At 47.3% G+C, this 22,178-nt stretch overlaps 1 protein-coding gene across 1 annotated transcript in view; it reads right to left on the bottom strand.

Moving 5' to 3' along the window:
* The window catches only part of FRMPD2 (FERM and PDZ domain containing 2), an 82,126-nt gene that overhangs the window by 8,955 nt on the left and 50,993 nt on the right, over positions 1-22,178 (bottom strand). The window contains exons 19-26 of the mRNA XM_087862953.1: positions 19,572-19,777; positions 15,949-16,053; positions 15,049-15,142; positions 14,087-14,172; positions 12,093-12,240; positions 10,390-10,604; positions 7,880-7,978; positions 1,345-1,688 (exon numbers count right to left, since the gene is read on the bottom strand). Coding sequence (XP_087719079.1) covers positions 1,345-1,688; positions 7,880-7,978; positions 10,390-10,604; positions 12,093-12,240; positions 14,087-14,172; positions 15,049-15,142; positions 15,949-16,053; positions 19,572-19,777 — 1,297 coding nt within the window. The remainder of the gene's footprint in view (positions 1-1,344; positions 1,689-7,879; positions 7,979-10,389; positions 10,605-12,092; positions 12,241-14,086; positions 14,173-15,048; positions 15,143-15,948; positions 16,054-19,571; positions 19,778-22,178) is intronic.

The raw sequence follows: 22,178 nt of genomic DNA, 5'->3' as shown, positions 1-22,178 counted from the left end.
TTTATTTATTTATTTATTTATTTATTTATTTATTTATTTATTTATTTTGAAAGAGAGACAGAGAGAGAGCGCGCGCAGGGGAGGGGCAGAAGTAGAGGGAGAGAGAGAATCTCAATCCGCTGAGCCCAGAGCTGGATGTGGGGCTCGATCTGACCTGACATCATGACCTGGGCTTTAATCAAGAGTCAAATGCCTAGCCGACGGAGCCCCCCAGGCGCCCCCTGAACCCTTTTAGAGAATGCGCACCCGGCTCTTGTTAGTCACAGATCTCACCTTGCCTAATTACATCACACGGCTGCTTCATATTTCATGTCACCGACCAGTCCCTCTAGATCTGCCCTGTGCAGCCCTCTAGGATGAGCAACAAAGAAGAGCCATTTCACAGCAGCGAGTTTATCCAGTATCACGCACAGCCGCCGTTCCGCACTATGTTCCGCACTAGATGCTGGCGCATCTAGCTAGCAGGTGCCTTGCAGCAGTATCACACCCTTTCTCAGTATTTGTACCCTTCTCGCTGCTCCTAACAGGTTCCCATGCACCTTCAGTCTTTGTGATAAGTACTGTCAAACTGAATCAAAGAGAATATTCTCTATCAGCACAGGATGGGAGACTGGAAATACTTGTGGGGGATGGGCACAAAATGAAGGCTAAGTTAAACATGGCTATTAATATGAGCATTTCAGTCTGAGGTTCAAAGACATAGATTTTTTTTTTAAGCTGCTGTTGACTGTCAAGTATTATTTTGCAATAAAAATGGTGATGCATACAACGGAACTTCTTTCTTACCGTAATACTTTAAAAGGCCATGCAGGGGGGTGGGGGCACCCAGGTGGCTCAGTCTATTAAGCTTCCAACTCTTGATTTTGGCTCAGGTCATGGTCTCAGGGTCGTGGGATTGAGCCCCATGTGGGGAATCTGTGCTCCGCGGGGAGTCTGTTTGAGAATGCTCTCTCTTTCTCTGCCCCTCCCTCCCCTTCTCTCTCTCTTTCTCTGTCAAATAAATAAATAAATCTTAAAAAAAAAAAAAAAAAGCCACGCAGGATGTAGCACAAAGGTTCGTATGCTGGGAGAAGCACCTGAGGCCCGCCATCTGTACGCTCTAAGGGCACTGGAGGACCCCTGGGCGGGATTCGCTTTCCCAAAAGCTCACAAACTGTGGTTGCAGCAGCTCCAGACCTTGTGCTTCTCCTTTTTCTGCCACACCCCCCCATCACCCCTGCCGAATGCCTAGAACAGTGCTGGGCCTAGTAAGCATCTGAACACAGTTATGAACTGCTTGATTGTAATTTCTAGCAATGAAATGCATACCATTTACAAAATATCTGCAAACGTAGTGATCCTTACCTTTCAAGTCTCCTGATATCACAAACTGAATAGCAGTTTTGCCTCATATCCTTCTCCAAAGAGGTGGCCCATGTTGATGGATCCATTTCCTGCTGAAGTCTGCACAAATGAGGGGGGGAGTCCTGACGATGCATCAGGGAAGTGGCCCAGGGTCTCTCTAGGTCTTGGTCCCACTGTGCCTCCCCGGTGGCTTTTTGGAAAGACTCTGGCCTAAGACCCAGGCTTTCCCCTGCATCTGGGGAGGCACTGTCCCTCCGGCTGTCCTCTTGATCCAGACTGGGGCTCTGCTCTGAGTCAGTGCAAGTTGCCCTGGTGAATTCTTTGTCTGATGAGAGCACGGGCGTCTATTAAAAGAAATGCTAAGGGTTATTGGATTCATCACGCACACGAAGCAAAATCTAAAAGTGCTTCTTTAAAAGAATAATTGTGTTTTGTTTTATTTTGTTTCATGTGATTGTGGGGCAAAGCAGTTAAGAGATGGGCTCTGGGGTCAGTCTTCCTTTGTCAGGACCCCAGCTCCCCCCGGGCCCTAGGTGACACAAGTAATCATCTCTGGACCCCTTAGCTTGGAGCATTGGAAAAATAACGTAAGCATTATTTTTTTAAAATATTTTGAAAACTTAGAAAAATCAAACTCAATACCCAAAGAACAAATAATGCAGTCAAGAAATGAAAAAAAAAGAATAGGGGATAAAGAAGTGGAGATAGTAATACTGTATTGCATATTTGAAAGTTGCTAAGAGTAAATCTTGAAATTTCTCATCACAAAAAAAAAAAAAGAAAGAAATGGGCTGAAGACATGAATAGACACTTTTCCAAAAAAGACATCCAGATGGCTGACAGACACATGAAAAGATGCTCAACATCACTCATCATCAGGGAAATACACATCAAAACCACAAGGAGATACCATCTCGCACCTGTCAGGATGGCTAAAACCAACAACACAAGAAACAACTGGTTGGAGAGGATGCGGAGAAAGGGGAACCCTCTTGCACTGTTGGTGGGAAGGCAAACTGGTGCAGCCACTCTGGAGAACAGTATGGAGGTTCCTCAAAATGTTAAAAATAGAACTACCCTACGACCCAGCAATGGCACTGCTAGGTATTTAACCAATGGATAAAAAAAATACAGATTCGAAGGGATACATGCACCCCGATGTTTATAGCAACATTATCAACAATAGTGAAATTATGGAGAGAGCCCAAATGAATGGATAAAGAAGATATGGGATATATATATATATGTATATGTATATATATATATATATACATATACATATATATATACATAAATATATATATATACATATATACACACACACACACACATATACACACAGTGGATATTACTCAGCCATCAAAAAGAATGGCATCCTGCCATTTGCAACGACATGGATGGAGCTAGACTGTATTACGCTAAGTGAAATAAGTCTATTGAAGAAAGACAAATACCATATGATCTGACTCATATGTGGAATTTAAGGAAGAAAACAGACGAACATATGGAAAGGGGGGGGATGGAAAGAAGGAAACAAGCCATAAGAGACTCTTAACGATAGAAAACAAACTGAAGGTTGATGGAGAGAGGTGAGTGGGGAAGGGGCTAGATAGGTGATGGGTATTAAAAAGGGCACTTGTTGTGATGAGCATTGGGTGTTATATGCAAGTGACGAATCACTGAATTCTACTCCAGAAACCAATATTGCCCTGTATGTTAACTACCTAAAGTTTAAATTTAAAACATAAAAATACTAAGATAAATAAATAAATAAAATTTTACAAAGAAATTACTTGAAAAGAAAGAAAACTTAAAAAATACTGAAACAAAAGTAACAATGACTCTTTGTTCCACTTTCCAATAAGAAATGAGCTTCGCAAACTCTTGTCTTCATCTGCCCTCATCCATGATGGCTCATTCTCACAGCCCCGTCCCCCTTCCCATCCTGATTCCCTGCCCTGGGTCTCCTCCTCGCTTCTCAAAACATTACTGGATTCCCAACGACTGCTTATGTCCCTGTTGGGCCTTTTAGGTTCTGATTTTGATGACACGCTGTGGCACACTAACACTGTAGGGAGAAACTTTCTGTAGGAAAAAAAAAATTATACTTCAGTAGAAACTATGGTTTGTTTACAGAACAACTTTCTGGGTTATCTGATTGTAGGTATTCTTCACCTGGAGCTATTTCATAACTCTCTATAAACAAATACGTTGTTTTTTGAACAAATTTTAATATCTGCCTGGTTCCCTCGCTGAATGAGTTAGATAAAATCATATATTCCTTTTTACATCTATGTGCGAGTCATGAGTTTACTTTTTCCTGAAAATTATCTTTTAGCACTTCCGTCCCATGACTCACACGTCTGACGTTGTAAGAGCACATAGACTTTGGAGACAGACAGGGCTGGGCCCCCATCCCTGCCCTCACCGCAGCAGAGAAATTGCTACTCTGCCACTCACCCCGGGGGCACCTCCCCTTGCTGACTGCCCATTCCCCAAAATGAGGGGGGATATGCTTCCATATATGCACTTTTATTTAATTAAGATCATAAACTCTTATGACTTTACTGATACACAATGTAAATTATAGAGGACATACCAAAAATTTAAATTTGAAGTGGATGAAATTAAAAATAAATAGTAAAAGCAGTTATATTTTCTCTCGTACCCCTAGGGAGACCTCCAAAATCTCATTTTCAACCATTCCTCGCCCTCCACCTCATCAGCCCCAGTTCTCACTCTACAGCGATCCTTCACCCTCTTCAAGGGTTCCGGTCAATGGTGCCCTGTCACCACCAAGTCCCCCACCCCCACCCTCTTCCTCTGCTAAGAGTCCATGCTACTGCCCCATAAACACACCTTAAAAATAAAGAACACTCTGAGCTCGCATCTGCGTTACACGCCTCCATTCTGTGTGACATGCAGGGGCCATATGTGAACTCCAATCCCTAGTGACACCCTATGTGGGTCCGCACCTGCTTCTGAGCCACGGACTAATGTCAAGCGTACGAGCACTGGTGTCAAACGGGCACTCAAGACTTCCAGATAATCTTTCTTTACTTCCTTAGTGAAATCAGTTTCCCACTCTCTCTACCTTCTACCTTATTTCTCATCTCGCTCCTCAACCACCCCCCTGAACTTGCCTCTTGCTTCACAGTGAAAACGGCCACATTCAGATGAGAACGCTTCATCTCCCCACGGCAAAGCCCACCAGCCAGCCTGCATCCCTCTCCCAACCTCCTCCAACTACCAGCCACTCAATTCTCGGCTCCTCAGATGCGTGCTCATCCTCACTATTTCTGTCTGCGTCTCCCCGCTTCTCCCTCTATCCTTTCCTCCCAGGCTCTGTCCCCATCATTCAACCCATCAAGGTCTCCAGTGACCTACATCTTTCTAAAGCCAAAGGACAATTTTCTGTCCTCACCTCATTCTACCTCTCAGCAGAATGCAACATATTATTTTCCTGCTCCTTTTTACAAGTGTCCTTTATTCACTCTACTTGAATGTGCTCACTCTGAACTCTGCCCTTCCCTGGTTTCCCCCCACCTCCCAGGCCCCTACTGCCATGTCATTTCTTGGAAATGGACCTTCAATGTTGGGGGGGTCCCATGGTTTACTTCTCTGCACTCTTTCCCAAGGTGATCTCATCCATTCCATGGCTTGCAATAATGTTATTTGCTGACAATTCCCACATCCACCTTTTCCAGCCCTGATATCAGTCAATTCTCCACAAACACCTGCCTAACTGACATGTCCACTGACTGTTCCATAGACATTTCAGTGTTGCGTGCTACCAAGGACTACTGCTTCTCTTCCACATACTTTACATTGCACTCTCCATGCACTCCCTATCTTGGCAAGTGGTATCACCATTCAACCAGTTGTTCAAGCCAGACTTTGTTCTCTTTCCATGTGACCATATCTAAGCCAAAAGTAATCCTCTGGGCTCTACCTCCTACATCTGACTACTTCTTACCAACTATTCAGCTACAACCTGAGTCCAAGCCACAGTAGCTTATTTGAATGACTGCTGGCTTATCTGCTCCGGTCCATCTCCAGCTCAGTGTCTTTCTTTTTTCTTTTTTTTTTAATATAATAGGTAAAGATTTATTGTCTAAATTTAAATAAATAAGGTGCTTTTTTTTATAATAATATTTTTTTATTATATTACGTTAGTCACCATACAGTACATCCCTGTTTTTGATGTAAAGTTCGATGATTCATTACTTGCATATAACACCCAGTGCACCATGCAATACGTGCCCTCCTTACTACCCATCACCAGCCATCCCATTCCCCCACCCCCCGCCCCTCTGAAGCCCTGTGTCTTTCTAAAGTATAGACCAGATGAGGGTATGCTCCTGCCTAACCCTTCACACTCCCACCAGTTCCAGCCCAGTGGCTTCCCATTGCCACCAAGATGGAATCAGCACACTGCCAAGACCTACAAGGCCCTACAGGATGTGGCCCCTGCCTCCCTCTACAGCTTCTGCCCTACCACACCTGTTACGTTTCTGTCCCTCGAACATCAGGTTCATTCCTGTCTCGAAGGCTTCATACTTGTTATGCCTTCTGCCTCGAATGACCTTACTCCAGATGTTTGTATGGCTGCCTCCTTTCCATGACTACTTTATTCTAGTTCAGAATTAAAGCCTCACTTCCTTGGTCTTCTATCTGGCCTCTGAAGCCACATGAATGAATGAAAATTCCTCTTCCACTTGTCCCTTAAGTATAAGGAGAGAGAAAGCAGGCCACCATGCCTCACTCCAAGCTCTCCCACCGGCCTTTTCTGGGCCCTCCGAAGTGGAGCTATTCGCCAGAACAGAAGAACCACTTTTTCCTGGCATTTCCTAGAGATCTCAACAAAAGCACAGGGCACAAGCCCCATGGCCTGATCTCTGTGCATGTGAAGCTTGACCTTCTCGCACGCTCGTCAGTTGTTCAACACGACCGCCATATCTACCTTCTTTTCCAAACTGGCAGCTTTCTAATTTCCTTTCCCTGGCAATTTTCTCACCAAAGTCTATCAAATGACTTCTTGGAGTCCAAGAATCAGAAGGATCTGGGTCACAAAATCCCATGATGTCTCTAGTGACTGTCACCCTCAGTGATGAGCACTCGATTTTTATCCACGTCTTATAAGTCAGGAATTATGAGGCCTAGAGAAGTCAGGCATTGCCCAAGTTCCAAGCAGCCACTGCATGGAAGAGCAGGCGCAGGTGATTACGGGGTATCCACACATACACCCCCCCAGGATGAAGGCCCTCATCCCCCAGCTGCCGGAAGAGCTGGTTACTGACAGCTTACACTAGCCCCTCCCAAGACTCGTGCTCAGCTCAAGGGAACTGTCTCAGGCAAGTCAGGTCCCCTCCCTTGGGACAGCCCACACCGCAGTGCTCATTGATACAAAGTCAAAGGCACAGCTCTGAGGAGCCATCCAGCTCCAAAGCTCCCTGTGGCATAAGCAGAGACCCGTTACAGCCGCACATTAACTTCTCCTTCCACCCAGCCCTGCCTCCCTCACCCTCGCAGGGGTTGTTCCCAAGAGCAGGCCCTGTAAACCTCCTGCACTCAAATCTCCGCAGCAGCATCTGTGTCCTGGGACCTGACAGGTGGCATTATGATGATTAATTTTATCTGTCAACTTGGCGAGGCCACGGTACCCAGATGTGTGGTCAAACACTAGTCTAGATGTTTCTGTGAAGGTATTTTTTTTAGGCATTTTTGCATTGAAATCAGCAGACTTTAAGTAAAGCAGATGACCCTCCATGATGTGGGTGGGCCACATTCAATCAGTTGAGGGCCTTAGGAGAAAAGACTGAGATCCCCAAGGAAGAAGGAATTCTGCCTCCAGTCTGCCTTGGGACACACGCTGCAACATGGACCCCTCCCTAAGTTTCCAGCCTGCCAGCCTACTCTGCAGAATTTAGACTGGCCAGCCCCCACAATCATGTGAGCCCATTCCCTAACCTCCCCTCCCACCCACATACCTCTACACATACACACCCTATTGACTCTATTTCCCTGGACACCCTAATATAAGTATCCAAGTAAGAATTCTGAATTTTCCCAATCTCATCGCCCCTTTTTTACACCACACCATACATGTCTAATTCATGCTTTAGGAAGGTGGACACACATCCTGTTCTCCATTTCATTCCTCAGGATGGAAATTCTTATCTTTCCTCAGTCTGGTTTTGTATTTATTATTCTTGCTCCTGGTTTCCCCTCTCTGATGCTTGGGCCACCAGAAGGCCTCAGTCTGGAAGTTTCACAGACAAGACCTAAACATATAACTACCTACAGGAAGATGCAAACATTGGAGCGGCAGAGCAGGGAGAGCAAGGAGAAGACAGACCTAGGATCTCATGAACTTGTCACAGACTAATGGAGGTTTGGAGGCGAGCTATTTCCCTGCCCCAGTGGAAGAAGATGGCATTGAACCCTACCTAAAACAAAGCTGAGTTTCTCAGGACCCACCAGACAAGAAAAGGGGGGGGGGTGCTTGAAGGCACCAGAAGGCACCGCAGCTTACCTGCCATCCTTGGTCTACTTCAGGCAGTGCGCCTGGAGGGGGTCGGCAAAGTAGGAGCGTGACTTCCTGTGAGGCCCCTCGCAGTAAATGGAGCACCTCCTGTGAGAAACCAGAATCTGTGGTTCGATGTGGACGTGGCATGGCTGTGGGATTTCCTCCCATGTGCTCCCCACTATCTCTCTGGCACTGTCCCCTTGATCTGTTTCTCAGCTCCCAGAGAACTCTGGAGAACACTGCTATGGGCCTGACTTCCTAAAGTGAGAGACGCCAAAACCACCAGCCTGAGGTTCCCATGAAGGCAATGCACCCATGCTGGGCTAGAAGTGGCCAGGGTCTGCCCAGGGCCTTTTCATGGCAGCACCTGCCAATACTGATGCCTGCTCTTCACTCAAATAGTTATTCAGCATCTCAACCTTCCTCTCCTCCCAGCAGCCCCCCATCTCAGGGAACATCGGTCATGTACGTTCTACCACCCCAACCTCTAAAGCTTGACCCTTGGCCCTGAGCTTTCCTCCACTGCTCAGCTCGGGCACTTGGAACCTCTCACCTGTGAAATTGCAGTGCCCTCCTCTCTGCTCCCTGCCTCTTCCGGTGTCACCCACCTCCCCTCCTCCACAGTGTTCAAGAGTGCCCTTTCCACAATGCGGATATAACCAGGTCCTTCTCCCACTGAACTTCCTCTGTGGCTCATCTCACACTCAGCAAGCTCTGTAGTGCTGCACGCAGGACCTCTTCATACCTGCCGCTGTCTCTCAGCCCACCCCCTCTCTCCCACCTGCTCCCGCTGCTCCCACCATCCTAAGCTCTGGTTATGCTCAGCCTCTTCCCCCAGCCCGCTCTCTCAGAGCCCAGGACTTCAAGGTGCCTTGATAGTTCCTATTTCCTCTCTAGGCCGGGATTTCTCAGCCTCTCGTTAGTACTGACATTTCAGGCTGGGTAACTCCCTGGTGTGGGGACTGTCCTGTTCATTGTAGAACGTTGAGCAGCATCTCTGGTCTTTGCCCACTTGATCCCAGTGGCACCTGCCACTTGTGACAACCACAAATGTATCTGAACTTTGCCAAATGTCCCCTGAAAGGCAGTATCATTCCAACTCGAGAACCGCTGATCTGGACGCCACTTAATACCGGCCCTTAGCGGCAACGGACTTCCACAGAACGTGCTTCCTTCCCCAGTTTCCTGGGGCAAGCACTTCTGTCTCTCATGACACTTGTTTTCCACAGTCGGTTCTGTTTTGTTGTTTGTCCCACCCCACTACGAGCTCTGAGAACATATGAACTGCCTCTGCGTCGTTAGCTCCTCACAGAGCTGCTGAGCCAGCACTGGTTCTCAGAAAACAGTTCCTGGCTCACAAACTAGATACATGAAGGTATTGCCACCCAAGCATACGCTGCCCTGGGGATTCGCCACCCCTCACCACTCAGTCCAGAACCACTCTCCACCTTGCTCTGTGTTCCGGAAGTCAGCCTACGCAGACTGCAGAGAGGCTTCCTGTTGGGCTCAGCCAATGGGAGCATGGGTGGAATCAGAGACAGGAGAGAGGGAGGTGCTTCCTGTTGGGCTCAGCCAATGGGAATATGGGTAGGGATCAGAGCTGGGAGGGGGAGGGGGTATTTGTTTTCCCGCCTTCCTCCCCATGGGGTTGTCACAGAGTGGTTGGGTCCCCCAGCTAATGTCACGGTTCACGTCATCAGGTCCACTTCACCAGCGCTCTCAGTTTCCCAGGTTGTATAATTTCTCCTTCCCATATGCCTTTGGACTTGGGAGGGGTGGGTGGATAATTGCACCCACTGTTCTCAGCCCCAGGGCTCTACACGTTCCCTTGAGCTTCCCACCAACCAGCTCACACCTTTATTAAACTCTCCTCAAATGACTCTATTTCCAGCCAGGACCCTGACCGATATGTACAATATTCCATTGAGATATTATGCTATAAGCATTGAGAAGTGTCCACATTTTTTTTTTAAGTGGGCTCCACATGGGTGTGGAGCCCAGTGCAGGACTTGAACTCACAACCCTGAGATCAAGACCTGAGCTGAGATCAAGAGTCAGTTGCTTAAACGACCGAGCCACCCAGGCACTGGGAGAAGTGTCCACTTTTTACTCTCTTCTTTAAATCACATTTTTAATATATTCAGGACAACTAATGCAACACTGCATGTCAACATCTGTAAATTTAATAGAGAAATGGGAAGACGGGCAGAAAGGGACCCACTGTAGTCTCTTCAGCCCACACACCCACCTCCTAGAATGTTAGGAGAGCTTTAGCCAGCACAGAGTTTTATCTTCAGTTTCATTATAAACCTAATTAGAAGCAAGGCTTACTCAAGGTCAGATATTCAAGAACTGAGACAGAAAATTAAATGTGAGAACATTCCGCCAATTGCTCTCTTTGTATAAGCCAGGTTCCAGGTGTGCCTCTCAAGAGCCCAGAGTATTCCTTACGGTGGGTAGGCCTGAAAGAAGCATGGTTGATGTCTGTGTGCACACAGGGCTGCATGGTCTCCTACCTGGAAGACGAGGCCTTCTGTGGGCCTTCCATTCACGGCCAGGATAATGTCACCAGCTGCAATGGCCCCGTTCTCCTCAGCTGGCTGCCCCGGGAAGAGTCGCTTAATTCTCACAAGATCATTCTTGAGATGGCTGCAGCTCTCTCTCTCCATCTGTATGAAGCTGAATCCCAAACCACTGGCGTTTTTCTTCAGAGTGACTTCAAACTTAGGCCCTGTATTGTGGGATGTGGACAAGATAAATCCCTTAGTAGATTCTGAATGAAATTGACTGGCCTTAAAATGTAAACTGTTAAGTAGATGAATTATTTCTGTTTTACACAAAAAGATTTCTTCTTGCTAATTTTTATGACAGAGTCCATTATATCTACATATCAGTGCTGTCCAACAGAAATAAAAGGTGAACTGCAAATACAAAAAACATGTGTAATTTCAGTTCTCAAATAGCTACATTTTCAAAAGTAAGAGGAAACGAGTAAAACAAACTTAATTGTATAGTGTATGTAACCCAATATATCTACAATATGACCATTTCAACATGCAGTCAATATAAAAAAGTGTTAATGAGCTAGTTTGTATCCTTCTTATTAACTAAGTCTTCAAAAATCAAATATGTATTATATCAATTTAGATTGGCTATATTTCAAGTACTCAATAGCTGCATGTAGCAAGTAGCTACCGTATTAGACAAAGCAATTATAGATAATCAGCATGGTTTATATGTAAAGCTATAGTTTATAGACATACACACTGTGCCTATATCATTTAATAAAACTTATAGCATAAGTATTCCTACTACTCCTTTAGAACCTCAATCATTTTTAGTATATTTGAAACAAAATTTTACATCATTAGACTCTGGAGAAAATTCTGGTAAATTCTATGGAAATGTGTTAGCTGCTGTTTTGTTTAGCCGCGTGCATGGACCATAAGACAGAACAGCTGCCTCTGGGCAGGAAAGAGGGACACAGCTCCCGGAACCTCACTAGTCTCACAGCCAAAGAGGCCTTTGGGTCTCTCCTAGTCTGCCCTCCACTCAGTTAGCAATGAATCAATAGGAGAGAGCACTGACTCGTAAACCTTAATTTGAGACAAGAATGAAAGCATCCAAAGTTTTGGTTGCCAGTGTATCATACGACCAATTTCACCATCACTGCCATCAGAGCCCTCACCTCATTGGATAGCGAGGCTGTCGAAGGGCCTCACTGGAGTGAGCAGAGGAGCAGAGGAAGCTGTGCCATGAGGGCCCCGCAAACTGACGGATGTTTACCGTTTTACGTGATGCTGATAACAACGCTAGATTTCAGAGCACCTTTCCCTCCCAGCCTGCCTCATCACACCCCACATCTTTTATTATGAATATTTTGGCTGGAAGGTGGAGATTCGGTCAGAAAATGTCTGACCCTTTTATTCTGATCTCATTCCTAAAGATTTATACACAAGCATTCAGGCACCTGATTGAGAAGCCTGAGAAGGCACGGGGGAGAATTACACCTGGCAATCATTTTGAAACAATGCATTTTTTTTTTCCGGAAACATATTCTATTCAATCGGCTTCCATCGCATCCGAACACCAGCTGCATCATGCTCGCTATCTTTTGAGAACCCAGAGGAAGCCTTCCTACCTTCCCTTTTGAGTTGAGAATTCAAAAGCAGCACAGGATGACATGACAATAGTAACACTCAATTCTCTCTCCTCTCACCATCTGTCGCTGAGACACAGCCTGAGGGCCTGCCGGGCAAGGCTGTTGCCAAGGAAACAGCCGTGCATTCATCTCCTGTCCTGTCCTTAGCAGAAGGACACTGCCGCGTGGTCCTGGGGCCTCTTCTCTCTAAGACCAGTCTTGCAACCTAGAAGATGATTGGACAAACTCCATTTGCACTTCATATGGCAACCAGGCAGCCCTTCCTTCACCCTGCAAATGCTTCTTAATTTTCTGATACTTCCAATAGCTGCTTCTCTGAATCTCAAATTAAAATCTCCAATCCAGCCCACTTGTTGGGACCCAGAGCCATATTTTCAACTGCCTGTCAGACAGATGTTTCTGGAGGTAACACATGTACCTTCATTTCAGTGCATTCAAGGCCAAATTCATCTTCTTCCTCTCTCTTACCTTCACCGCCTCCTCCTCGTTCTGCCGAAAACATCCCTCCCCTTGTATCTGCTCTCTCCGAACATGGAATCAACCCTCAACTAACCTCCTAGGGGCCACACCTGCAGGGATCCAGCTTACCCCCTTCTGCCCTCCAAATGCCCATCTGGTTTCTAAGACTTACCTGTTCACCATCAGAAACATCTCCCCCAGGGCTCCCCCTCCTGCACTCCATCTCCTGCTGTCGGTGTCCAGCTGGACTGTGGCAAGCTCCAGCTAACTTGGCTCCCTGGACCCTATCTTCTCCTCCTCAGGTCATGCCCCCCATGGCTACCCGTGGGTTGATCTAAGACACAAACTGCACGTGCAACAATTTTGATCAAAAGTCTCTAATGTTTCCCATCACCTTGAGTCCAAACCCCTAGCAGGTATCCCAGACCTATACCAATCTGGCCTCCCCCTTTCTTTTGGTTTTATTTTCCATTCTTCTTCCCCACACTCTATATCTTGTTACACAAAGCATAGTTCAGGTACCGGTGGCTAGATATCACCTGGAAGCTTTCTAGAGATGTCAACGTTCCATTGAGGGGACTCAGGCCTGCTAACATCCTTCTGCTGCCATTGTCATTCAGCACCAAGCCCGTGATCCCAGAGTGACAATTCCTACCTGTCATCACTGCCAGCAAACTGCTGGCAACAAGCAAGAAGTAAGCTTCTCTAACCACGTGCATTAGCAAATGTCTAAAGAACCGAGAGTACTAATAAATTATGACTCTGTTCTCAAGATAGGTCAACCAAGGTAGCCAGCATAAGTAAATTTCACTGCAAACCATTAGACTGTTTCGGTAAAGGAAGCAAACAGGGGCCCTTCTGTTCCCTCAGTTTGCCAGAAGGGCCCATAGGAGTCCTTTCTGTCTCTGCCAACTCCCCACTTACCTAGAAGGCAATGCCAGCTCAGAGGCTTAAGACCCTGAGGCACGAAAAGGCTCCCCTCCTCAGGCAGAGGACTGAACACAGCATGGTAACATCCAGATGCTGCCTGGGCACCGCATAGAATAAGGAGCCCATAATGGGTCAATGCCTTCGGGTCTGGGTGTCTGGAATTTCTACTTCCCTGTAATAAGAATCCCAGGACACGTGGCCTGAATTTGCTCAGGGTGATGGGAATAGCATGCACTGGGGAGAGGGTGTCAGCAAGTCCAAAGGTCAGCTGGTGACAGGGCCTGAGGCAGATGGAAGCATTGGCCAGTTTGGAATGGAGCAGAGAGTGTGAGGGGGGCAGCCAGAGCCAAAACCAGGCGGGAGAAGTCTCTCCACATCAGCCCTGTTTAGCTGTCTGATTCCAGAATCAAGACAAGTGAGAGGCCAGCTTTTCACAGGTCTTTGCAGGGGGTGAGGTATTCTGCTTGGGAAATCTGTCTGCTTCCTCCTGGCTTTCACATCACCATACAAAAGTGAAAATGTGAAAGAGAAAATAAGACAAAGAAGAAAGTCTTGTTTTGTTTCCTGCCTGTCCGCCTCCCACCGAGAGGCAACCACAGCTTCTGATGTTATCCAAAGCTCTAGCAGGTGGAAGGACAGCTCCCTGCTAATGGGGCACTCACCTGCCCAGAACCTTTGAGGCACTGCACAGCCTGCTTGTGGGTGAGGCCACACAGACTTACTCCATCCACCTGCAGGAGCCGGTCACCTGCGAGGGGGACAGAGGTCATGTCTCTGAGCTCCCAAGGCTGCAAGAATGACTGTTGCTGGAGGCCCCTGCCCAGCACCCTTCACGCAGCCTCAAGGAGGGTCAGGAAGCCGAGCTGTAAGAAGCCCCAAAAGGGCCTGCTGCCAGCCACCTCTCTGATACCTTTATAGATCAATGATACAGACAGCTTTCTATTATTGGCTCACAGAGGGGTCGAGCCAACTCTGTATAACCATATTCTTTCTCCTGTTTTCCTGTGAAACCATTTTTGAAAGTACTTTCAAGTCACTTAGAGGTAATATTTATATCTCCAGGATTTTTTTTTATTATTATTATTTCAAAACACGTCAGAAAGACCTGGTTGATGCCAGGGACAGGGGAATTCTCGGAAAATAGAGGTAGCTAAGATCCTGGGTGCCCTTTCTAGCTCAACTTGCCATTTTGGAGAGCAAAAAAATCCCCCCTCTCTTGCTTCAGAGCAGTGGACATGAGCAGAGGAAGGGCAGAGAGGAGGCTTGCCACTGTCCTCGCTGGTTACTAAAGTGGGGGTCACCAATGCGCACTCTTTCCTCTAGAGGAAGCACCACTTTCTCCCATGAAGGCCAAACAGCAATGAGCTTATTTAAAATCTCCTATTTTAAAATCACCTTATGCTTCCCAACGCACCACTACAAACACTTCCTCCCCTTGTTAACTTATCATCGAGGTGGGCCAGGTTGACTCAGCCCCTTTCCCCGGGAGGAACCCAGGACCTGGAGAGGCAATCGTTTGCACAAAGTCTAGGGTGGGAGTGGGGCCAGGCCTGGAGGCTGTAGCTCCCAGGCCAGGGCTCCTCACACCACCGAACGCAGTTCCCAACATGACTCCGTCCCTCACCCCTCAGGATCTGCCCTTCCTTGGCAGCTGGCCCTCCAGGAACAATGGCTTTCACGTAGATACCGCCATCGAGCACGCTTGTGTTAATGCCACCCTGGAAAACACAATGAAAGATTCGCCATCATAAGCAGCAAGCAGCACTGGGGGACGCAGCCACGGGCCCGGAGGCCGGCCGCGCATGTCCCATTGCTTGAGTCTTGGTGTGTAGGTACAGACCCAGAATTAACTACGCCATGCTCTGTAACCGACTTTGTTTTTCCTAACGTGATACCAGATTGTGAGCATCCCTCGGGTTACTAGATAAAGATCTAATTTTATCTTTTCTTCTGGTTTCTTCGTGCTTGTATCTGCACACATGTATGGGCTTTTACATCAGTGGGACTGTATCATTCTTGTACAGTTTTTTCCCTCCCTCCTCCAGGGTCTATAGCTAGAGCTCAGAAACCAATGCAAAGTGGCCATCCTGAACTCTGGTCTGGCCAAGGTGACTCTATTCTGACCTTGGAAGTGGGAACACGAGGCTCCACTGTGACTGTCCTCTGGATGACCGTGGGTCACCTCACTCCTCTTTGGTTTATGTCCTTGCAGTCCCACTCTGCTTCCCTTTCTTTGATGTGTGGCATAACCACAGAGTCAGGACCCATCACCCAGTGCCACCCACACTGCTTGGAGTGCCCGATCATCCCAAGTCTGCCCTGCATCTCCTGGCTTGTCTTTGAGTCCTCTCACCCACCCCCCACAGAGTCCCCACTGACTTTCTTGGCTCATCACTTCCCATGTGCTGCTTGTCCACAAGGAGCACATTATCAAAGGTTGCCCTATGAATGGAAATGCCCACCAAGGCTCCAGATGAACATCTTTTCAACTGTGTACTTCCCAAGCTTGCCTAATAATTCTTACGGTCACACTGAATCCAAGTGTCCCATCTTCTTTGACCAGGTCCACAAAGTAGATTTCACTGGCATTGATTTCTGAAGGTGGTGGAGAACAAGAAGAACCGGCACCCTGTCCCCAAAACACAAATGAAAATAAAGAAGGCATGAAGACACTTGCCCTACAGAAGTGATAACACCTCTTAGCTCTTGCCAGTATTGCACTAGAAAAGGAACATGAATTTCAGGGCTCAACAGGGATCATTCCCAGCTTTATCAGCTCCTCCCTATGTGACCTTGGACCAGTCCTTGGTCTCTCCAGCCTTGGTTTCCCAATCCATGGAACTGGAATGAGAGATTCCCTTCTCAATGTAACTGCGAATCATACCCAGCACATAGCAGGGCTCAATAAATGTAGGTTTCCTCCTGTTTCCACTCAGGATGCAAATATCATTTGGAGAACTAAAGCCATCCAGGCACTTCCTGGTAGCTTCACACATGACACCAGCTAAGTGATGTTGGATTCCACATACACAGCAGCTTCTTGAGAAGAAAACAACCCCGGGAGGAACTTCAATCATCCCCAGCAAGAGTAGCTGCATTGGGGCTCTACTTAACAGTGGCTGAATGCCTGGGGGAAGGACAGAAGACAATTATCTACCATGTGGCAGGAATTTAGCTCAGTACTATGACAATAACCATGGGTGGTTTGCTTATTCATTCACCCAATCATGCAACAACATTGATTGAGTACCTGTTACATGTCAGGCATTGTGCAAGTTGAGGGGACAGCGCTGGTAAGACAGACCTGCCCCTATTGAACTACTGTTTAGTAGGGGGGAAGCTTTTAACGAACTGTGCCCAGAAGATGGAGCCACGGGTACTCCCAGCCTTTTGTCCTATCTGCCTCCTCTGCTTAGCTGCTTCCTGGTTCGCCATATTGGAAAATACCGTTAATGCAATAGGAAAATAAACAGGCTGAAGTAAGCTAGAAAATTATCAATCCAACAGAAGAGGTTCCAAACCAACTGGTATAGAACAGACGAAACTCCAGTTCTTTCAGAGACACTCCAGACTGTGTAGTCTGGCAAGGTGTTTTGCCCAAACTTTAAAATTCAAAGAGTAAAGCAACCCCTGAGGTTGAAGTCCAAAGCGCGAGTGTGAACTCAGCTATGCCACAGAAAGCTACCTGCCCACAAAGCTGGCCCCGTGACCCAGAAGAACCTGGCTTGTACAGCTTCTACTGCCTGTGGTCAGCTGTGGTCATGGAACACCACCACTCCCTTCAACTGCTCACCAAAACCAGCCCACAGGTTTACGGCCTCGGAGACCCCAACTTGAATCTCTCTTGACCCTGCTTCCTGTGAAGGGGCGGCCTTCTGAAGCACAGCCCCAGGGTGATGGCTTCTGCTCTGGAGCACCACTTCTTGGATTCAAATCCCAGCTCTGCCTCGGACTCCCTGAGAGACCTTGGGCACATTCCTTTCCCCTCTGTGCCTCAGGTACCCCACCTACAGAAAGGGTTGGTGATGAAAAGTATCTCACGGGCCTGCAATGACGCTTATGTGATAGAACACATGTAGGTGCTCGGGGTGCTGCCTGACACATGCCTACTCACTCCATAAAGGTCCACTCTTAGGAGTATTCTCTTGTTGACCCCTCATCCTGCGCTTCGTGGGGTGCACCGTCCAGCTGAGCACCATGGCCAAGTAGGAAGGAGCTAACATTCCTGGAGCCCTACTGCGAGGCCCTTCTGTCTCCACGGCTCTGCGGACCGACATTACCTCTACTCATCAAGGATAGAAACGAGATGGAGAGAGCTGGGATAACTTGCCTGTTCCAACCAGAGTCCCAGCAAGAAAGCAAAGGTGTATAGGCTCAACCTGGGCCACGGAGGAGAGCTTATACGAGGCCTGCTTTCAGAGATGCTGGCATTTAAAGAAACCAATAAGGAGGGCCAGACACCCTGGGGCTAGAAATGGTAGGTGCTATTCCCTTTCTGAGCCTGAGGAGTGAGAGGAGGGCATGGTCGAAGGAAACTAGAGAGTAGTTCTATGGCGAGGAGCACGTGATAGGAGCTGTGCTTTCAGGAGAGGGACAGCCCACCTGAGCACAGACAGAGAGTGACAATACTGTCCTTGCTCACCCCCAGATGCTGGCTGCCACCATGGTATGAAATAATAGCAAATATATATATTGGCCTCTCCTCGCTTCCCTCTACCCTTGTAATTTCCTAATTCTTAAGAAACTAGGAGCATGTCTTGTTCTAATAACTGGTCTTTGGCTCTAGTTCCTGGCACAGAGCTCTCAAATCTCTTGGAATTTCTTGGGTGATAGCCTTTTGTTCAAAAGAGGCAGCTCTTGGTGGGTTTCTGGATAGATTTAGGGTGGGGGCTAGTAACCAGAAAGACCAAGCCATGATTCAAAGCTTGGAACTTGCCACCTCACCCCACTCCCCATCCGCTGGGGAGGAGAGAGGAACTGGAGATTGAGTTGATGATCCTTCATGCCTATGTGATAAGTCTCCATAACGATACCAAAAGCTTGGGGCCCAGAGAGCTTCTGGGTTGGTGAACACATATATGTGCTGGGAGGATGGCACGTCGACTCCACAGGGACAGAAGGTCCTGTACTCGGGACCCTTCCAGGCCTTGCCCTAGGCATCTCTGCACTGGCTGCTCACTTGTACCCCTTAAAACTCCTTTGTAATAAATCGGCAGCAATAAGAAAACTGTTTTCCTGGGCTCTATTAGCTGCTCTAGGAAATTATCAGATCCAAGGAGGGGACAGGGGAGCCTCCAATTCGTAGCCAACTTCAGACAAGTGTAGGTAACTTGGGGACCTACTACATGTGATTGGCATCTCAGATGGAGGCAGTCTTGTGGGACTGAGTCTAGTCCCACAAAACTATTCAGTTGCTGTCAGAATTGCTTCTGGGACGAAAAACCACAACAGTGTCAGAAGTGTTGTGGGTGGGGTCCTAGAGTGAGAGTAAAGAAAGTGGAGAGATTTTCCTAGACACGGGGCCTCTCCTGGGCAGAGCCAACCAGAAGACAGAAGTCTAACAGGGTCTGTAAACATCAGCTTCATGGGGCCCAGAGCAGAAGGGAGAAAGTTCTAGAGGGCAAAAGGAGACCTTTCCAGCCAGTGTCCAAGGAGACACAGCTTGAGGCGATGGCCCTGGGGCTGAAGTACATAGCCTTCTGTATCCCAAAGCTGGCCTTGTCTTCTTCTTCCCTGGCGTTGTCAAGAGCAAAGCCACAGAGTTGCAGTTCGAGGACCAACTAGAGGCCAAGGATATATGGGACGTCTGTCCGTACATTGCCCTCGGTGGCAGCCAATGTTATTACCGGTACCAAGTCTAATCAGGGACTGAGGACACTGGAGGAGCAAACACTGAGCCCCGTGGCCCAGGCGCTGCACCGGGAGCTTTGTCTTTTCACCTTTACGTTCTTCTCAACAACCATGCAGGGCAGGTACTTATTTCCATTTTGCAGATGGGGAAGCTGAGGATCAGATGGATTAAGTAAATTCTATCTAGCTGACATGGCAAAAAGAGAGCAAAGAAGGACTTTGGAGCCGGGACTGTTGGGCTCCCCAGCCTGTTCTCTTTCCTCCAAATTCTCGAGAGTGAACCAAGGGGATGATTACCTTTAACGGCAGAGGGGAAAGCTGAGGTCTCCCGCTGGGCTGTAAGCTCTGAGTCTGAGCTGCTTCGAGTGCTTCAGTATTTTTCTCCTGGTCTTGCGTCTGTGATGAAAAACTTCCCTGGTGCCCGTTGCTCGGGCTGTCTGTAGAGAAGACCCCAGAATTGGCCATGCTATTCTTTTCCTCACTTGGGGTATTTCCACAGATACCTATAAAAACAAGCCAAGAAGTCAACAGCTTGGAAAGGCTGGCATTTCAGTGGAATCATGCTACATGGGGAACAGGATTTTCCTCCAATGACAGAGAGACCTTTTATAGCTGCTGGGAACGATGTGAGTTTAGCACCTCGGGAAGGATGATGCATTTAGAATAGAGAAAGGGAAGATTCTGGGTGTGATTTAAAAACCTAACTAGAGGGTTGTGACTCAACTATGAAAATATAGTAGCAACTGGAGAGTTAATAATGCCAGCTCCGTCTTCCTAATTTCTCGCCATGTGATGGGCAATACGCAAACATAAACACACACACTCACACACAAACACACATATTTTATATGTATATATCTTTCCATCTTTTCAACACATCCACCAGGAGGGAGTTATCCCACTTGAAATATGAGAAAGTGGAGTCAAAAGAATTAAGTAGCTTGCCCAGGATCCCACAGCCAGCATGTGGCGGTACCCTTAAACTCAACCTCTTCCAGAAATCCCACTGAGCACGCCTATAATCAACACATGATCCAAAGACCAACATGTTAGGTCTTTGGGGGAGGACTTGGTCATAACAAAATGGTGGCCTCCATGTGGGCGAAGGCTGGGCCACTGATTCCTGTTTACCCCCTGTCTGACCCTTGACCTGGCACAGAAACAGGGAAAAGAATGTGAGGTCGGGAATCAATAGGTAAAAACCGTGGGCAAGGCACTTAACATTTCTGGACTTCAATTTCCTTCTAATTAAAGTAGAGATAATATCAACTACATTTTAGGGTTGGTAGGGCTTAGAAATTATATAGAGAGAGAGATTTTACATATGTAGAGAGAGAGATGAAGAGAAATTAGTTTATACATGGTAGAGCCTCAATAAAGATATTTACTATTAATATGTTAATGTTAGCTGTTCAGCAATATGTGGGAGGAAGGCAGAATAGTCTAATTTTTCTTTAGATGTGGATATAGAAACATACAAGTAGGTTTCCTTTAGATACAGACTCATTAGCACTTAAGGAAGTACCCAAACTCACACACTCAATGAACTGTAACTTAATGAATTAGACTGGAAGTTATTCAAACCTAAAGGTATTCAGGAGGGAATGGTGGGGCCACCGTTCCATAAAGCCTTATTCCTAGCAACCTCATTTGCAGATTCTACTGTCATTGTCCTTCTGGCAATGTTGGAAGCATCTGCTCATTTTCTTCCACACCCTTCCATGAGAGATAGGATGGAACTTGTGATTGAATTAAAAAGTAAAGCTGTACCATGTGAGCCTGCCTCACGGAAATACAAGCTAGGAGACCTTCTGCAAGGAATGAAAACTCAGTCTGTTGTAGAGAGTGATGGCTGCCCTTGATGGGAATGTTATCTGTCTTGTCCCTGACCTTCAGTCTAGAGCGCCTGCCCCATCAGCAAGCTAACCAGATAGAAATTCACAGCAGTCAAGCCTCCGCAGCTGTGTAAGGAACCCCAATTATGGTAGGCAGAGTTACCAACAGGGAACTGGGGCCCTAGGGTGGAAAGACATGTAATTCACAGGCACTATGGGAAAACTGCTGTCCAAAGTTCTAGGGTGAAACTGGTTTGAGCATCACAGACTTTGGGTGCCCATTTTTTACACCTCCCATCCCAACGGCCAGCCTTGAACAACACTGAATCATTCCCAACTCAGCTGCATTGGTTCCTGACCAAAAAGGATGGCTCGATTCCTCCTCTCTGTCCTAGTCCTGTGCAAAATGTGGAGGGAAATGCAAAGAAAGATAAAATATTACGGGAAGAACACTTGAGAAATCCAACAGAGACTGTGAACTGGGGCTGGTGTTTCTTAAGAGCTGGGCAAAGCCCCTGGGTCCACTCCCACCACAGCATGGAAGGCACACACTGAGGCTCCGGCTTTGCCCCCTCCCATCCCCTGTTCTTGGAGCAGCTGTGGACCTGGGAAAACCATCAGGCCACAGCGTAAATGTGTGCAAGTGTGAGAGAATGCACGTGGTTCTCAGAGGGCAAGGCAAAGAAATTGTCCAGACACCCCGGAGTGTGAGAGAGAAATCCAGAAGCCTGGGTGCACAGGCAATCTGTGGTTAAATTACAGGATCATTCAACCAAAACTCAGTGGTGATTCCAGGTAACCAGGAGGGAAGGGAATGTTAACATCCCCCATTACTTCCTCTTTTTTTTTTTTTAAGATTGATTTATTTATTTGAGAGAGAGAGCCAGTGGGGGTGGGGGGTACAGAGGGAGATGGAGAGAGAAAATCCCAAGCAGACTCTGCCCTGAGCGCAGAGCCCAACTCAGGGCTCGATCTCACGACCCTGAGATCACACCCTGAGTGGAAACGAAGAGTCAGATGTTCAACCGACTGCACCATCCAGGGGCCCCGCACCCCCATTACTTCTACC

Source organism: Ursus americanus, chromosome 6, assembly GCF_024610735.1.
Source record: "Ursus americanus isolate L20-20 chromosome 6, mUrsAme1.1.p, whole genome shotgun sequence".
NCBI lineage: Eukaryota > Metazoa > Chordata > Mammalia > Carnivora > Ursidae > Ursus > Ursus americanus.
Note: the sequence above shows the minus strand (reverse complement) of the source record. Positions and strands in the feature narration are given on the sequence as shown.